This window comes from Rhineura floridana, chromosome 5 (assembly GCF_030035675.1).
Source record: "Rhineura floridana isolate rRhiFlo1 chromosome 5, rRhiFlo1.hap2, whole genome shotgun sequence".
NCBI lineage: Eukaryota > Metazoa > Chordata > Lepidosauria > Squamata > Rhineuridae > Rhineura > Rhineura floridana.
In genome coordinates this window covers 149,432,578-149,451,828 of record NC_084484.1, presented here as the reverse complement: position 1 = coordinate 149,451,828, position 19,251 = coordinate 149,432,578, and the positions used below count along the sequence as shown (strand labels likewise).

The following is a 19,251-nucleotide window of genomic DNA, read 5'->3' as shown; positions in this document are numbered from 1 at the left end:
TCTTAGCCAGAACCTTGAGAAAGGCGCGACGCAAGAGTGCCAATCTGGTTCTGATAGTCCCATACTGGCCCTGTCGACCGTGGTTCTCGGATCTCCTTGCCATGTCAGTGACGGATACTTGGACGCTCCAGGTCAGGCGAGATCTCTTATTCCAGGGTCCAATATTGCATCAGGATCCCACTTGGCTCAAGCTAACAGCGTGGCTTTTGAACTGGACATTTAAGATCTTCTGGTCTGTCTGATGCTGTTATTGACATTATCTTGGCCTCGAGACGACCATCCACCCCCCGTATATATCAACATACTTGGGTGGCAGTCTCAGCACTTTGATCCTTCCAGGCCACAACACAACAGATACTGCAGTTCCTTCATAGGGACCTCCTGATGGGACTTACACTTAACACTTTACGTAGACATGCGTCCACTCCGTCTTCCATTCTCTCAGTGTCCTACACTGATGCTCCTATTGCCTCGCACCCGTTCATCAAACGTTTTATGTGGGAAACCGCGTTACGCTCACCGGCTGTATTCCACCGTTTTCCCTCGTGGACTTTGTCGAAGGTCCTACAAGCTTTACAACGCCCTCCATTTGAGCCCCTCAGGACTGTGCCTTTACGTCTGTTGTTGTTCAAGGTCTTGTTCGTAATCGTGATCAACTCGGCAAGACGAGTTTCGGAACTGGGCGCATTGTCTTTTGCACGCCACCTCTGTGTTTCTACAAGGACTCTGTTGTACTGAAGACTGATCCTTCCTTCCTCCCAAGGTTGATTCAGTTTTCCATTGCAACCAGGACATTGTTTTGCCCTCCTTTTGTCCGAATCCTACTCATCCTCTCGAGAAGGCTTGGCATTCGTTGGAGGTCCGCAGGGCTCTCAAGACCTACCTGTCTAGGACTCAGGATATACGACGGACCGAGGCTTTGTTTGTATCCTTTCATCCAAGGTCTATGGGGCATAAAGTAGCCAATTCCACCTTATCCCGCTGGTTGCGGGCATGCATTACCTTAGCCTATGAGTCCAATTCCACCTAGCGTTACCGCTCATTCCACCAGGTCAGCGGCCACTACGGCTGCTTTTGCTACCAATGCTCCTGTTGCCGATATTTGCAGAGCTGCTGTTTGGTCTACCCCACATTCGTTTATAAGGCATTATAAAATAGACCGTTATGCCTCTGCCGATGCCTCTTTTGGCAGACGAGTGTTACAACAGGTTCTTAATGAGGATTAGGTTGTGGGTGGTCCCTCCCTGTTATGGGCTGCTTTGGTACATCCCGCTTGATGGCATACCTCCTATGGAAAATGGACCATTGGTCTCACCTGAAGGGTGATTTTCATAGGAGGTATGCCATCATGACCCTCCCAGTCGGAGGATACCTAGATATTTTTTAGGAATGTTATATATACCTGTTATGCTATTTTATTACATTTATTAGTGAAGTCAAGACTGCTATTACTGTTATCTCGCTATGTTAGAGTCATATTATTATGAATGTTGTTATTATGTTATGTTCTTGCTGGTAGGCCCGTTGGCCTTTTCTCCTGCATTTTTAGATACCTCTCTTTGGACTCGCTGCGAATGAACTGGAGAGTGGGAGGGGCCTGTCGCCCCTAGTCTTGACTTCAGAAACATTCTTGCCTTCGGACGATGGGTGGAGCTATTACCCGCTTGATGGCATACCTCCTATGAAAATCACCCTTCAGGTGAGACCAATGGTCCATTTATCAGAATCTCCCTGTATGAGCCTGCCTGGGCCCTGAGATCCTCAGGAGAGGCCCTTCTCTCAATACCCACATCTTCTCAAGTATGACTAGTGGGGACGCGTGAGAGGGCCTTCTCGGTGGCTGCCCCTAGGCTTTGGAATTCCCTTCCTAGGGAGGTAAGAATGACCCCCTCCTTGCAGTCCTTCCGCCGACAAGCAAAGACCTTCCTATTCCAACAAGCCTTTGGAATTGAAGGCTAAGGATAGGGCGTGAAGGTTGCTGCGTTGCTAATGTCTATTATATTATTTTCAAACTAGTTTGAACTCTTAGCTATATGTGTGTATGGTTTTAATATTGGAAATAGTTTAATCTTATTTTAATGTAGATTTTGTATGTTTTTAATTATATGTATTTTTTATCTGGAAGCCGCCATGAGTTCCAGTGTTGGAGAAATGGCAGGGTATAAATAAAGACAATAATAATAATAATAATAATAATAAATTTATCCTTTTCAGTTGTTACTTAAGGGAGAATAGGAGTTTTTTTGTCTCTTAGTTGTGATCAGTGTCCCCAAACCTGGTGCTACACAGAAGCTACTATCTTCATAGTACTGCGGCTTATAGTTTTTTTTTTCAATAATTTTTATTCAAATTTTCATAAAACATACAAGACAAAATCATAAAACATTCAAAGACAAAAAACAAAATCAAAAATAGTTAAACAAAAAGAAAAAAAGAAAAAAAAAAACAAAAATAAAAAATAAAGAGTAAAATATTGACTTCCCATTTGTCAAAGATCAAATCAGTTATAAGTCTATAATATATAGCAATCCTGTCTCTTAAGTCATATTATAAAATCACTTTCCTCCAGTAGTTATCTTACTTAATCATCAAATCTCATAAACATTACTTTATTCTTTCCACAAAAAGTCAAAGAGAGATTTCAATTCTTTAAGAAATATATCTATCAATTTTTTTTTTCCAGATAAGCATATCGATTAATCCATCTCATTACTAATTATGATAATCTTATTGTCATAACCATAGTCAAAATAAACATTTCAATTAATCCATCACATCAGAATCTGTTAGGTTCAGTAATTTCAGTAGCCATTGTTCTATTATCTCTATTAGTTCCATTTTCCATCTTCCATCTTCAGTAGTCTTGTTAAGTCCAGTAATTTCAATATCCAATCTTCCATTATCAGTATTCCATAATAATCTTGCTGTCAAAGCCATAGTCATATAGTAAGAGTCTGATGGGAATTACCTCTATCCCAAATATTTTCTTGCCATCCATTCTGAATAGGTTGCTGAAATACTGCTGTAAAATCATATCTCTGTTCTTTTTTTCAAAATACACTGGGTCATCTCTTAAAAGTTTTTCCATTGTCACATGGCTGCAGTTAATTCCATAGATTTTCTCTATATTGGGCTCCATCACATCATTCCAGTCCAGAAGATAATCCATGCCATTGATAACTTTATCTCTAGAATCTTCATTAATTTCTTCAGAGATAACATTGAGTTCCAAACAATAGATTTTATTTCTAAAGTCCATAGACTCCAAATCTTGTTCCTGTTCCACGTTTGTTCCAATCTCCGGGATCTCCTCTCTCACAGGGACCCCTATTCCAGTCTCCAGGGTCTCCTCTCTCACAGGGACCCCTGTTCCAATCTCCGGGGTCTCCTCTCTCACAGGGACCCCTTCCAGGGTCACCTCTCTCACAGGGACCCTTATATCTTTAATCTCCTGCTTCATTTTACTCAATTCAATTTTCGTTATCTCAATCTCATCCATTATTTTCTGAAACATAGTTATTTCCAGATTCTCAGCCACTTTCTTAATTGCCATTTTAAAAGAAAAATATAGGAAAACCACTTCTTATTTCAGCAACAATTGGGTTAATACTCCAAACTTGGTGACATCACAGTATAAACAGAGCAGACAGCCTTATCTCTCCAATAGTTAAGTAAACAAAATGCAGTTCCCAGGATCGAAACAATTAATGGCAATCGTCAAGAAACAGATTCGTCAAAATAAAATAGACCAAAAAGAGAGTAGTCTCAAAACAGTATAATATTTTTCAAAATAAAAATCTGGAATAGAAATCCCTCTTCTGTGTGTATCTTTAGAATGCAAATCCAGGACAGCTTTTTGCAACAAAAACAGAGATAAGCTATTAATTAGTGCGTAGCAGAGAGAAGTTACGGCTCCCCAGTGAGATGTCAAAAACCGATCAATCTGGCAAATCTCTTTTAAACAGCAACAATTTAAGTCAAGTAAAAGAAAAATATAGAAAGAAGGGTGCTTGCCTGTTTATGCGTTCTCTCTTAGAAGATAAGATGAACGTTCGCTTTAACAGATAGAGCTTGCTGTTGAAAATCCGTCCCACCTTCGTCGGCTGGACCTCGTCCCATAAATTAATGAGATCTGGTCGTCCCAACAAAAATAGGCTTTGAGGTTAATCTCTTCGTTTCTCCCTACCCGGGAGAAGTTTAATCAGTCAAAAAAAAAAAGAAAAAACTGACTGATATATCTGAATAAGCTTCTTTTGAGGCAGGAGCCCGTCTCAAAAGCAGGCACAGGCTAAGTCACCCTTCCCGGAAGTCAAGTACTGCGGCTTATAGTAAAGAACATTTAAATACTGTGCAGCAGTGGAATAAACCTAGTATTTTAAATAGTACATACTGTTTCAAGATGTTATTTAGAGACCAGACAGTGCCCACAGTAAGAGACAAAAAGCAAATGTATAAGAAATATTTACTTTGCAAAACCAATTTTCCCTTGTTCTGTGTATATAGGAGAGTAAGTGTGGTGTAGTGGTTAAGGTGCTGGGCTACAACCTGGGAGACCAGGGTTCAAATCCCCACACAGCCGTAAAGCTCACTGGGTGACCTTGGGCCAGTCACTGCCTCTCAGCCTCAGAGGAAGGCAATGGTAAACCTCCTCTGAATACCGTTTACCATGAAAACCTTGTTCATAGGGTCACCATAAGTCAGTCCAAAAGGCAGTCCATTTCCATTTTCTGTGTATATAAAAATAAAATCAGTGACTCATTGCACCCATGTCTGCAATAGGGAAGACAGCATGGTTTGTGCCCATGGGGAAGGCAACATGCAAATCGGACCACCCACCAAAGAAACCTAAGTCACTTCAACCTCACACTACAATGTGTTGCTGCCATTATCCAACCAGGCCCTAGGGCCTTTAGGTGCTATTGAATCCCAGGCAGAGGTAGCCATAGCCCGCCCCTCTTCGAGCAGGCATGAGGTAGCTGAGGCATGTACTGTCATGGGCAGGATGGCTCCACAACAACTGGCACCTAATAGAAGTAGGGACACCAGTCACGACAGGCAACGGCCTGGTGATGCACAGGGGGCTGCACCAAAGGATGCTCATAGCAACATGTGCAGGTCACAGAGGGACCTGGAATCCCTATCTGAGGAGGAAGGCACCCATTTCCAGCCCACCCTGGAGGCGATTTTTTTACATTGTCTTCTCCTGAGGAGTTTGAAGGCTTCCTTGAGACAACTACGTCTCACCAAGTGTCACAGGAGAAGAGGGGTGAAGCATCCTTCATTTCACCCTCTTCACGTCAGGAACTCCAAGATCAGGGGGAGGTGCACAACTCACATTGTTTTCATGCTCAATCTCTAAGAACCTAAGAACATAAGAAGAGCCTGCTGGATCAGGCCAGTGGCCCATCTAGTCCAGCATCGTGTTCTCACAGTGGCCAACCAGGTGCCTGGGGGAAGCCCGCAAGCAGGACCCGAGTGCAAGAACACTCTCCCCTCCTGAGGCTTCCAGCAACTGGTTTTCAGAAGCATGCTGCCTCTGACTAGGGTGGCAGAGCACAGCCATCATGGCTAGTAGCCATTGATAGCCCTGTCCTCCATGAATTTGTCTAATCTTCTTTTAAAGCCATCCAAGCTGGTGGCCATTACTGCATCTTGTGGGAGCAAATTCCATAGTTTAACTATGCGCTGAGTAAAGAAGTACTTCCTTTTCTCTGTCCTGAATCTTCCAACATTCAGCTTCTTTGAACGTCCACGAGTTCTAGTATTATGAGAGAGGGAGAAGAACTTTTCTCTATCCACTTTCTCAATGCCATGCATAATTTTATACACTTCTATCATGTCTCCTCTGACCCGCCTTTTCTCTAAACTCAAAAGCCCCAAATGCTGCAACCTTTCCTCGTAAGGGAGTCGCTCCATCCCCTTGATCATTCTGGTTGCCCTCTTCTGAACCTTTTCCAACTCTAGAATATCCTTTTTGAGATGAGGTGACCAGAACTGTACACAGTATTCCAAATGCGGCTGCACCATAGATTTATACAACAGCATTATGATATCGGCTGTTTTATTTTCAATACCTTTCCTAATTATCGCTAGCATGGAATTTGCCTTTTTCACAGCTGCTGCACACAGGGTCGACATTTTCATCGTGCTGTCCACTACAACCCCGAGGTCTCTCTCCTGGTCGGTCACCGCCAGTTCAGACCCCATGAGCGTATATGTGAAATTCAGATTTTTTGCTCCAATATGCATAATTTTACACTTGTTTATATTGAATTGCATTTGCCATTTTTCTGCCCACTGGAGAGGTCTTTTTGGAGCTCTTCACAATCCCTTTTTGTTTTAACAACCCTGAACAATTTCGTGTTGTCAGCAAACTTGGCCACTTCACTGCTCACTCCTAATTCTAGGTCATTAATGAACAAGTTGAAAAGTACAGGTCCCAATACCGATCCTTGAGGGACTCCACTTTCTACAGCCCTCCATTGGGAGAACTGTCCGTTTATCCCTACTCTCTGCTTTCTGCTTCTTAACCAATTCCTTATCCACAAGAGGGCCTCTCCTCTTATTCCATGACTGCTAAGTGTCATGGCCCCCTCAGAGGACTCCTCCGATGAGGACGACTCGGGAGTAACAGCAGCAGACCCAGGAGCAGCAGACACGGAAGAGACTCCTGAGAATCCAGCTCCTTCTCCCCCTCAGCTGCAGAGCACCCCAGATACAGCGGAGGCCCTGCAGCCAGACGCAGACAGTGAACAGGATACTCCCCCCTCACCTGCAGAACGTAGACAGCAGAAGGTCAGGCAGAAGAGAGGCAGGCCTGTCCCCTTAAGGCCCAAACGCTGAGGGCTCACACCTGCTGTCAACCCTGCTCTTTAGAAGGCACACCTTGGCTGCAGCTTGTTGCTGACTGCAACGTCAGGCGTGGCTTCATGTATTCCCAGTTTCCCTGCAGCATCTCTTTGACTGACCCCTTGGCAATTGATCCCGGACCTCTACTGACCTCGCTTCTGGACTTGTGACTTGGCAAGTAAGCTTCAGACAGGCCTGGCCCTTATCAGGTTCCCTCCTCGTTGGCCTGGCAGATTTACAACCAGTCTGCCGGCTAAGGACTTCCCTTCCCTGCTAACGACCCAGGAATTTCCAACCCCCACTGCTGACTCAGTGCAGAGCTGACACTAAGCTTCCTTAAAAGTCTTTGGTGAGGTACCTTGTCAAACGCTTTTTGAAAGTCTAAGTACACGATGTCCACTGGATCATCTCTATCTATATGCTTGTTGACACTCTCAAAGAATTCTAATAGGTTACTGAGACAGGACTTTCCCTTGCAGAAGCCATGCTGGCTGTGCTTCAGCAAAGCTTGTTCTTCTATGTGCTTAGTTAATCTAGCTTTAATAATACTTTCTACCAGTTTTCCAGGGACAGAAGTTAAGCTAACTGGCCTGTAATTTCCGGGATCCCCTCTGGATCCCTTTTTGAAGATTGGCGTTACATTTGCCACTTTCCAGTCCTCAGGCATGGAGGAGGACCCGAGGGACAAGTTACATATTTTAGTTAGCAGATCAGTAATTTCACATTTGAGTTCTTTGAGAACTCTCGGGTGGATGCCATCTGGGCCCGGTGATTTGTCAGTTTTTATATTGTCCATTAAGCCTAGAACGTCCTCTCTCGTTACCACTATTTGTCTCAGTTCCTCAGAATCCCTTCCTGCAAATGTTAGTTCAGTTTCAGTTATCACTGCACATGCTACAACAATTATAGGAATAGTTGAGAGATTGTCTCCTAATGGATCTAGCCAGAGATCTTTCCACATCAGTGGCTGAGGCTTGACACCCCACACAGGACACACCAGCCACAGCACCCACTCCGCCACCTTCAAGAGCACAAGTGGCTCAGGGCCTCACTATACTCCACTCTTCAAACGCCCACCACCACCGGGCAGGGCATCACCGGACCCTTGTGCCTCCTCACAGGGCAGGCATCCTCAACTTCAGGAGGAGGCAATGGTGGACCCAGACAACGAGCTGATTGTCCTCGATGAGGAAGAATGGAGTGGAGATTCGGAGTAAGAGGAAGTAGTGACCAATAGGATTTTCCAGGAGGCTCATTTCCTTCCACTCCTGTGCAAGGCAATGGAAGCTCTGAACCTAAATTCTCCAGAAGATCCTCCAGCTCCCTCAGCATCCAGAATTTCGGCTGTGTGTCCAGACCCGAAACCCAAGTCAAGGGTGCTAAAACTTCCATCACTGTTGCCTAAAGTGATCAAGTTCAAATTGGATGCCCTGCTGCAGTTCAAGAAATCGGTTGCAACTGCCAACAAATACTATACGTTGGAACAACACATTATGGACCAACTCAAGGTTCCTCTGGTCGACGCCCCCATAGTCAATTTACTAAATTCATCCTTGAACCTGAAAGACTCGGATGCCCACCTCAAAGATCTGTCAGAGCTCAAGCTGGATCTAGGCCTTAGGAGGGTTCATGAGGCCAGTGTGCTGTCCATCAGAGTAGCAGCAGCCTCCTCGGTCTTCGCAAGAGCATCCCTGCTGTGGCTAGACGACCTATTGGATGGCCTGCAGCAGGGTGCAGCTCGAATCTGGAAGTCTTTTCTGAAAATCTCCAGAGCAGTGACCTTTATGGCAGATGCATCCATGGACACCATGCAGTTTCCGGCAAGGTTATTAGCAGCGAGTGTTTTCACTCAAAGGACTCTATGGTTACACCATTGGGAGGCCAATACTGCAGCCCACTCTAATCTCGCATCTGAGCCCTATGTGGGTGGCAAACTATTTGGCGATGATGCCCTAGCCTGGGGTCTTCGAGTCAAAGGAAAAGAAGAAAGCTATGCCTTCTGCCAAAAAATGAGACGACAAAAGATTCTTCTGCAGACCTTTCCATTCTTATTTTCCCTCCCTGTCCTTTCAAGGCTCCAGGGCATTCGGAAGAGCAAAGTAGTCTCATACAAGCTGTTCCTTCTGGAATAGGCAACGTACCCAGTTGAAAAGCCAACAACCTTTCCCCAATAGATCAGGTTTTGGATCCCAGTCTTGGGGGAATAAGCATCAATTCTGATGCCAGGGTCCCTCAGGTGAGAGGACACCTTCAACACTTTGCCCACTGATAGCGGGACACATCTTTGGACCAATGGGTACTGCACACCCTCAGATACGGACTGAGGCTGGAATTCACCTCCCTCCCTCCCTCCAACCAAGTTTATCCCTTCCCCCCCTCTCAACATCTCCGGACAAGTGGGAAAGGACTCTTCAAGCGATTGCCCACCTTCTGCACATTGCAGCAATAGAGCCTGTTCCAAGAGGCGAGAGTTTTTCAGGAATCTACTCAGTATTCTTCACCATTGCGAAAAAAGATGGATCTTTCAGGGCAGTACTCGATTTGAACAACTTAAATCAGTTCATAAAATACTGCAGGTTTCTCATGGAAACTTTACTGTCCATCAAGGAGGCATTGAGAAAGGGAGACTTCCTCTCGTATATCAATCTGAAGGAGGCCTATCTGCATGTCCGTTTTTCTGCCTCACAGACGTTACCTCCGGTTTGCAGTGGGGAACAATCACTTTCAGTACAGGGACATGCCCTTCAGTCTGGCGTCTGCCCCCAGAGTATTCACAAAGTTTGTGGTTGCTCTGGTAGCACACCTCAGGATGCAAGGGGTTCCATGTCTTTCCTTACCTGGATGAGTTTCTGCTCCGGTCTCCGTCCCTCCACAAGGCTTGGGAAAATCTGCAAATCACCCTAGCATGCCTCAAGGATCATGGCTTCCTTGTCAACCAAACCAAGAGCCAGCTTTGTCCAGCCCACTGCATAATACATTTGGGGGCCACCATAGACTTGCAGCAGGGACTCATAGTGTTAGCTCAAGACAGAGTAGACAAGATAATTACAGCTGTCACACAGCTCCTATTTTTGCCTTCAACAGATCTTATACATCTGGCAGGTATCTTGGGGTTGATGGTCTCAACCTATCAGACTACACCATGGACATGTCACCACTGTCAACCACTCCAGTGGGTGCTACTGCCTTTTCAAAGAGACATTGCTGCCAGGCGTCACTGGAAGGTAGCACTTTCACCAGTGGTCCATTGCTCCCTGCTATGGTGGGTGCACAGACCCAATCTACGAAGGGGAGTGCTGTTCCAGGACCCTCCACGGACCCTGATCACCTCAGATGACAGCCTGACAGACTGGGGAGCCATTTGTGACAGCCAGACAATACAAGGGACTTGGTCACCACAGGAGTCAGTACTTCCAATCAATCTTCTGGAGCTTCTTGTAATTCGGCTAGCCCTGAGGCACTTTGTGGAGATCAAACAGTTGGGGGCAATGCTGGTCAGGACAGACAACTTATCAGCCAAATCACATTTGAATCATCAGGGAGAATGGAAGCTTCACCCATTGGCCTTTCAGGAAATAGTGAGACACTTCGGCAGAGTTGAGGTGGACCTATTTGCCACACACCTCAACTGGTAGGTGAAAAGATTTTTCTCCAGATGTGTGACACCAGAGGCAGAAGGCATAGATGCTCTGACATTCCAGTGGCCCCAAGGACAACTCTACGCCTTCCCACCTCTTCCGATCATTCCCAGGGTACTTCAAAGGATCTGAGCCAAAAGGGCAAGAGTTCTACTGATAGCTCCTTGGTGGCCAAGGAGACCCTGGTTCCCAGAACTCGTCGATCTGTGGATCACTCCTCCATGGCAAATTCCCCTCAGGGAAGACCTATTGTCACACGGACAGCTTCTTCACCCAGGCCCGGGATGGCTGGCGCTTCATGCCTGGAGATTGAAAGGTGACGCCTCTTAAAACGAGGCATTCCAGCTCAAGCGGTGGAAATTATGATGGCCTCAAGACGCCCTTCCACAATTAGAATATATGAGACTACATGGAAGGTCTTCTCGACGTGGTCACAAAAGAATGGTTTAATTCCAAGGAAAGCAGGTATAAACAACATTCTCTGCTTCCTACAGGATGGCTTGTCTTTGGGTCTTAGGCCAAACACTCTCAGATGCCAGGCTTCAGCCCTTTCGGCGGTTCTGTCTACATCTCCGGAGAAACCACTGGATTCTCATCCATTACTCAGGCATTTTCTACGTGGGGCAACAGCATCAGCACCTCCTACGATCCATTGTTACCCAACTTGGGATCTACATAAGGTGTTAACGGCCCTACAAAAGCCCCCTTTTGAACTCCTAAGTCAAATTTCCCTACGTCTCCTGTCCTTTAAGGTCTTGTTCTTTGTGGCCATTACTTCGGCCCGGAGAGTATCTGAGTTGAACGCTCTGTCTGTTGACAAGAATTTCTGTGTGCTTCATAAGGATAGAGTAGGCCTACGTACTGTCCCTTCTTTTTGTCCTAAAGTACTGTCTACCTTCCACTGTCAGCAAGAGCTGGCACTTCCTTGTTTTTGTCCTAATCCCATTCACCCCACAGAGAAGCGTGGCATTCACTGGATGTGTGAAGAGCCCTGAAAGTGTACATCTCTAAAACAAAACATCTCCGTCAGACAGTTTGTCTCCTTCCATCCAGTGACTTTAGGGAAGAAAGTGTCTTCGTCCACGCTCGCTAGGTGGATCAAGGCATGTATCACACTGGCCTACGCCTCTCTAAAGTTAGCCCGGCCTGCCAGGCTAGTGGCCCACTCAACCAGGGCAGCAGCTACATCGGCAGCATTCTCACACCATGCATTTATCACAGAGATTTGTAGAGCAGCTACATGGGCCTCACCTAATACGTTTATTAAAGACGATAAGATTAACACATATGCATCAGCAGAAGAAACTTTTGGGAGGAGAGTGCTACAGCACATTCTCCCAGATCACTAGTGTAATCAGCCCAGTGATGTTCCCACCCTACACGGGTCAGCTTTGGTATGCCGCACCTGAGATCAGCTTTTCCATGCACAGGAGAAAAGACATTTGGTCTTACCATAAACCGGTTTTCTCTGTGCATGTCAAAAGCTGATCTTAGGGCCGCTCCCTGGGAGAGCTGGGCTGCCATCACTGTCTTTTTCATCTTAGGCCTACAGCAGAGAGCATTTGAGTGCTCTTGTCTCCTGTTTTGTGTCGATGGTTCCTATTATTTCTCTTTGTTCTTTCCTCCTGTTGGTTGGCTTGTTATCAAAAACTGAAATAAGGAGCTGCGCAGAGCAGGATGTCCTTGTAAAAAAAACCTCTTTAGCACTCTTCTGCCTTCACCCACTAGGTGGAGCTAGCTACCCCACCTGAGATCAGCTTTTGACATGCACAGTAAGACCAAATGTCTTTTTTTGCTGATTATTGACCTCAGTGGTAACATAGGGACAAAACTCACTCATTCAAGATGTATTTCTATTTCTACAGTTAGAACTGTCAGAATTGTTTCTGTAAGTCTCTGCTGGGTTATGGGCAGTGGGTTGGAGTGGGTCAAGAGCTGGGAACTGGGAGCCAAAAACCAAAGGCAATCAGAACCAGAGAGCAGAACAACTCATGAGTCACAACCAAAGAACAAGTAGAATCAAAGGACAAACCAGAGAGCAGGACCAGACAACCAACTGGAATGCAGGATTAGACAGCAAGACTGTCAGACAAGCCAGGAGCAAGACCAAAAATACAAAACACTTGTTGTTGGAGTAAAGGTCAGCTGGAAAAGGAAGTTCTTTATGGACTTTCTGCCAGGAAAAGCCAATGGCCAGCATGGGCAAGTGGAACCAGGCCAGATATGGAAGGTCCTGAGAGGCTGCAGTTACATGACTCACCACATGGTGCAGTGGTTAGCACTTCCTGGCAGCATGATGATAGCTTTGCCTCCTGAACCTATCTTCCTAATCCATCTACAGTGGTTGGTACAGAGATTACACATGCACACACATTTGGGTGGAATGCTGTCTGGCTTTGGTAGATACAATGAATTCTTCATCCTTTTCTGATTCTTAGAAGTGCAAGAGTTGTTTTATTTTGTTTTTATGTCAGGGTTTCACAAATGCACAAAAACTATCCTGTGATAGGAACTATAAGTTCCTATACTCCTCGTAAAAATACACTTCCAGTTCCCAAAGCATGTGAAATCTTGTATACTGGGGATCCAGGGCAGAGTTTAAATATTTGTAGTTATACAGCCTCTGAACTGCATAGGCTAGTCCTGGATGGTTTTGCAAACTTAATGGTTCTGCAAAGATGACAAGAGAGCCTCTCAGCTCCAACTAGAACTCTGCATTTCTGCATTTCTACTTTATTTGTGTTTAGCTGTCTTAAGCATTCCTAATTTCTTTGACCTAGTACATCATGAAAAAAATGTTGAATGGCTTTGAATTGATGGTAGAGAGCTTATGGGCAGTGGTGCAACTAGGTAATTTTAGACCCTTGTGTCAGGGGAGGGGATGGTTAGATGGTCATGCTGATGCTGTACCTGTTTGCCACTGTCCCATGATCTGCTGTTTTCTAGGTGATCATTTGGAGGCCCTGGATGTTGGCTTTAAAGTCCAGCCCTAGCTGCACCACTGTTATTGGTAGTGGTAATTTTCTAAAGTGCTTTTTATTGAAAAAAATAACATACGGGAAGTACCTAGCAGTGACTATTTTTGCTGTTATAGCTTATTTCCAGTTATTAGTTATTTAAACAAATAGCCATTTATGAAAAGCCCATTAGTGCTACTGAACATGAGTCCAAATATGCCCTTCTTGAAATCGGCCAACATTATCTATTGAAAGAAGCAGAAAGGACATATTTTATTAACTTTATGAATGCTTATTTTCTATATTTGTAATCTGCCTAGAACAGATGGAAAAGGCGCACTAAATTAAAAAAAAAAAAAAGATGGTCTCCTTAAGTAGTTTTTGCTTTCCTCTCTTTAGAAACAATAGAGTTTGGTAATTTTTGTACAATTCGTAGCAGGGCCTGGAGGGAAAGAGCATTCCATTTTTCTTAATGGTGGTAAAATACTTTTTGGCTGTAGTTTGTGGGGACATGGCCAAGAGAGCGAGAATAGAAACTGGAGGCTACGATTTATACACTGTATAAATAAAACAATTATTGATGACACAAGGCTTGAAAGGCTATCTGAATGGGGAAATTGTAATGTCACTTGTGAAGAATGCAAATTTATGTTAATTGGTACATTGTGGCATTCCTAGGTTCATTTGACATTCTGATAAACCATTGCAAACATTTCTTTAAAAACAGGACTGTCTGAGGTGTGGTGTTCATGTTTTTAAAAAACTGATTTACAAGATGGAATGTAAATCATGGCTGGGATCTCTCTCTCTCTGGCAAAAGATGCAAAATTCTAGCCATGGCTAGGTTTGTTTTACTATTAATTGCATCTTGATTCAATATCCTGACCTTGGAATATCTAGCAGTGGCGATGGGCTACAAGTACTTCCCTAATTGGCTACTGATTTACTCTAGCATAAACAGCCAGTTTACTATAAGCTTCTTAGCACGCGCTGAAAAAAAGGCCAGTATTTAATCAGGTGGCCATAAGAAAATCAAGAATGCAATCTAAAGTACAGTTTAACATGAAGTAGGTCCAGCAGGACTAATTTCTGAGAAAGCATGGCTCAGTTAGGGTGTAGGTTAAGACGCAAGAGTGTCTTACTGAAGAAGGGTTAGTATAGGATCCCTGTGCACTGACACAAAAGCTGGATTAAACTTTAAATTGTTTATATGCTATAAATGCATCAGTATGAAGAACAAACATGATCTGTTTTTAAATCCTTGGCAAATACAAAATGATAGACTCTCTTTTATTAATAAAATATATGTGATACAGGAAGTTCTGTCAGTTTGGTGATATCAACGATGTTGTCCTATTTTGAATTATGTTTTTCATTGCTATGGGTGATATCTAGCTAAGTAATACTCAGAGTAGTTCTATTTATTTCAGTGGGTGTACTTGAGTACAATTAACACTGGATATTTAACACCCTCAATTTCTAGGAAGCATCAATAAGTTGTGTGATAATGTATTGTTTGCATTTCTAGACCCAATGTACTTTGTTTTCAACAGCATCACTGCAAAGCTTGAGAGAGCTTTGGAAAAAGTGGCTCCACTCCTTCGGGAAATCTTTGTGGATTTTGCCCCTTTCCTGTCTCGCACATTGTTGGGCAGTCATGGTCAAGAGCTTCTAATAGAAGGTAATGATGACCTTATAATTACTATTAATTCTTACTTTTAAAATAGTAACACAAACAAGTATGATATTTAGACCATTTTTAAAATTTCAGTAGAATACATATATAGTAGCCGATGTTGGTCATGCTTGCACTTAACATGCAAGTCAAACTATGGCTGAGTGCAAATGTGCTGGCTCCCAGAGAGGAGACTACAGCTGCTTTATTCTGCCTTGGTCCTTGTGGTGCAGCACAGAAGCTAAGCAAAATTTGGCTTGGCATGTCATCCAAACTGAGATTGTGGTTAAGCTCTCTCTTCACTAACCACTATATGTTGCCAAGGTTTGTTCCAAAGAAACAGTATTTTCATTCTGCACCCCATCGCATATTGCGTTTGGACTACTGCAACGCGCTTTACGTAGGGCTACCTTTCAAGACGGTTCAGAAGCTACAGCTAGTGCAAAATGCGGCGGCCAGACTGCTAACAAGAAGTAAGCGGTCTGAGCATATAACACCTGTGCTGGCTCGCCTGCACTGGCGTCCAATACGCTTCCGGGCCAGATTCAAAGTGTTGGCGTTAACCTATAAAGCCTTATACGGCGCGGGACCACGATATCTGTCGGAACGCCTCTCCCGATACGAACCGGCTCGTACACTACGGTCTACTACAAAGGCCCTCCTCCGGGTTCCGACGCATAGGGAGGCCCGGAGGGTGGTGACGAGATCTAGGGCCTTCTCAGTGGCAGCCCCCGAATTGTGGAACAGTCTCCCCGAGGAGGTACGCTTGGCGCCGACACTATCATCTTTTCGGCGCCAAGTTAAAACCTTTCTCTTCTCTGAGGCATTTTAATCTTAGTTAAATGTTTGTAACTTGGTTTTAGATTGTGTAGTTTTTATATGCTTGTTGTATCAGATTCTGTAATTTTATTGTATTTTATGTTAACCACCCAGAGAGCTATTGCTAGTCGGGCGGTATATAAGTTTAAGAAATAATAATAATAATTGCTTTTGAAATGCTCCTTTGTTTTAATCTGTTTGCCAAGAAGGTGTGGGTGGTGGGCAGCTGTTTCAGAGAAACAAATCTAAAGTTCATGAAATGAGTTCCATGGTTCTTTGATAGTTGATAGTCAGTGTAAAGAGGTTGGAAATACTGTAATTCAGTGGTAATTGTGCCTACTGTCGTGGACAATATCAATATTTGCACAGGAAAACTATAATAATATAGAGAAGTTTGAAGTTTTCCCCTACAAGTGACCACCTAATCACTGGATTGTGTTTCACGTTCTGCTTCACTGATTTTTCCTGGTAAAATTTGTTTCAAAAGCTTTCCAAAATGTTTTTGCACAGTGGATGTATATCAGAGAATATTTATTTATGTTGCATAAAAATGGCTTTTTATGCTGCAATACAGAATTCCTCTTTATATAAAAGTGTTTTATTTATAAAAAAGCTTGTAAAGTCTTAAATAAATTATTTTAACAAACTGAGTCAGCATCTCCTTCAAATTACTACATGTAAACAATAAACAAATCTTTTATTTCAGTTTTTAACTTTGACTATGTTGCACTAATTCCATATGTGTGGAATTATTAACACCCAGTATTAAGATCAGCAGGAGAGCCCTTTTGGCAGTTCTGTTACACTGTGATTCGAGGGGAGGGCATGAAAAAGCTTTCTCAGTGGTGGCCTCTGGGTTGTGGAATGATCTCCCCATATATAGAGAGAGGGAGAAACAGAGACGGAGAGACAGAGACTGCCCTTCACCAATAGGCCTCAATATGATATTTGAGAATTGCCCAAGATGCTCCTCTTTATCCAAGGCTTTTGCTGAGTGGGTGTCTTAGTTCGTGCTGCATTGCTGTCCTGTAATGTTGTTTTGTTAAGTTCCTTATTGATTAGTTTTGTAGTTTTAATTTATGATTTTTATATAATTTGTACTTGTTTTAATTGTGATGTTTTTGTAACCTGCCTTGGGACCATTTGGTGACGAGCAGGTTATAACTATACATGTAGGTTTGTATAAAGTGTGACATAAGGGGGAACGGTATGTCCTGCTGCCCTGGGAACTTTATTGTTTTGAAGGTATGGGGTACAAATTAATCAAACAAATAAACTGAGAGAAGCATGGCATACTGTAACATCTGTCTTTTTACAGTAATGCAGCGGGTGGGGTGTGATGTAAGAGTAAACTAGTGTGTGAGAAAGGAGCAAGTCCAGCTGGGACAAACAACCCTGGAGAGCATTTTCCCTACAAATGCCCACCAGCATATTTGCTGGAAACCTTCAAGTTGAGGGGTGGATTATACAGTAAATATTATCACTATTACTACAGCTACTACTACCACCACCACCACTTCGCAAATGCAGAACTGGAAACATGCATTGGCTAAAGTAACATGCTGCTGCCCGTAGATACTGGTTCAGTGAAAATGTTGGTTTCCTGGTTCCTGACATCAAAATGAGTTAAAAACATGTATTCCCTACATGGTGGTGCCCATGGGTGAGATGATGCCCTTGAGGTCTTCCTCTGGTGCCCACAAAGCCTCCCCCACCCCGTCCTGTTGCCTATGGGGTGGTAAGGATGATTATACTTTTCTTCCTTGAAAAGTACATAGAGCTGAAGGAGGAAGTTGGAAGAGTGACTCGTTCCCACTTCCTGTTTCAGCTCCATGTACTTTTCAAGGTTAAGATTAATTCTACTGGATGTAGCTGGAGAGGGTGGCACCTATGGGACTTGCTCTAAAAACCCACAGGCCTAAAAAGATAGGTGACCCCTGCCTTAGACTGAGAGGCTTTTTCTCTTCACCGTGTGCTTGACATTACCTGTTAATGTAATTTAAATGTTCTCCTGCAAATCTCTAGAAATTACCATACTGATTTTGAAATAAAGTGAATGAGGGTCTTTTGCTCATGGCCACCTGCTCACGGTGACAGCGTTTTCCCTTCTACCTGTGACAGCTTTCTACTTATGTCAAATAATCTCATTCATTTGCCATCAGGTGGATGTTAAGTCTTTTATACTAAGCACAGATTCGGATTTGCAATGGTGTGCATAATTGCTTGTCTAGCTTGTGGGAAACCACTACAGTATGTGAAGCTGTGTGGAAACCTGTGAGTCTAGCCCATGGAGCACAATGGGACTTACTTCTGAGTAAACATGCACACAAATCTACTATGCTGCACAGATACAAAGATATATGTAATTACAACAATAAGATACTAGATTAAGTTTTTATGTATATATTTTATATAAAAGATTTTTATATAAAATATTTATATTCTTTTTATTATTTTTGAATAAATATTTTATAAATAAATAAATGTATTTTATAGCATTTCCCTGTAACACAGAATCGAGTGTGCTTGTTTAAAGCACTTTAAGTGTTAACTACATTTGCAGCAGTTTTTCATTAAAGTGTTTTAGACTACTTTGGGAGTATTTTAGAAGAACTCCCTTTCCATGAACTCCTAAAAATAACAGACAAGTTCATTACTGTTTGTGTCAGTGCCCCTGTGTGATAGTACACAAAGTTCAAGCACTCCAGCATCACTCCTCCCTTCATCCCAGCAGGAAACAAGCCTCGGAGGGGATGGCTTAATGTTACACGAGTCAATGTGACAATGCACCTGTTTTCCTATTTCTCCCATAACACCATCCCTTCTCTTTATTTGGTTTGCCCTTTCCCCCTTCCCTTTATATATAACAAATTGTTGGTTTGGATGTTAAAAGTGAAAGAGAAAAAATGTTTAATCAACCATTTCAAAGTGTTAGGTTTAGATACATTTATGGAGGATATGTCAGTCAATCTTCAATCCAATGCGCTCGTACCTGGGAGTAAGTCTCATTGAACCCAGTGGAGCTTACTTCTGAATAGACATGTATTGGAGTGCAACCCTAATGTCTATTAGTCATGACAATAATAACTAATAAAGTTCCAATTAACAGATACTGGGGATGTCAAAAATACGTTCCCAAAGACTCCTGAGTAAGCTTTGCAGTCATGGAATAGGAGGGGAGGTCCTCCTGTAGATCAAGAACTAGTTAAGAAACAGGAAGCAGAAAGTAGGAATAAATGGAGGCATATAAAAAGTGGAGGCCCCCAAGGATCATTGAATGCAATTCAGTGTTAATAAGTGTGATGCATTTCAG

At 43.3% G+C, this 19,251-nt stretch overlaps 1 protein-coding gene across 1 annotated transcript in view; it reads left to right on the top strand.

Annotated features, from left to right (window-relative positions):
- NBEA (neurobeachin) overlaps positions 1-15,166 on the top strand; it is a 318,923-nt gene extending 303,757 nt beyond the window's left edge. The window contains exon 34 of the mRNA XM_061629722.1: positions 14,998-15,166. Within this exon, the coding sequence (XP_061485706.1) occupies positions 14,998-15,166 (169 nt within the window). The remainder of the gene's footprint in view (positions 1-14,997) is intronic.
- Positions 15,167-19,251: the final 4,085 nt, after the last annotated feature.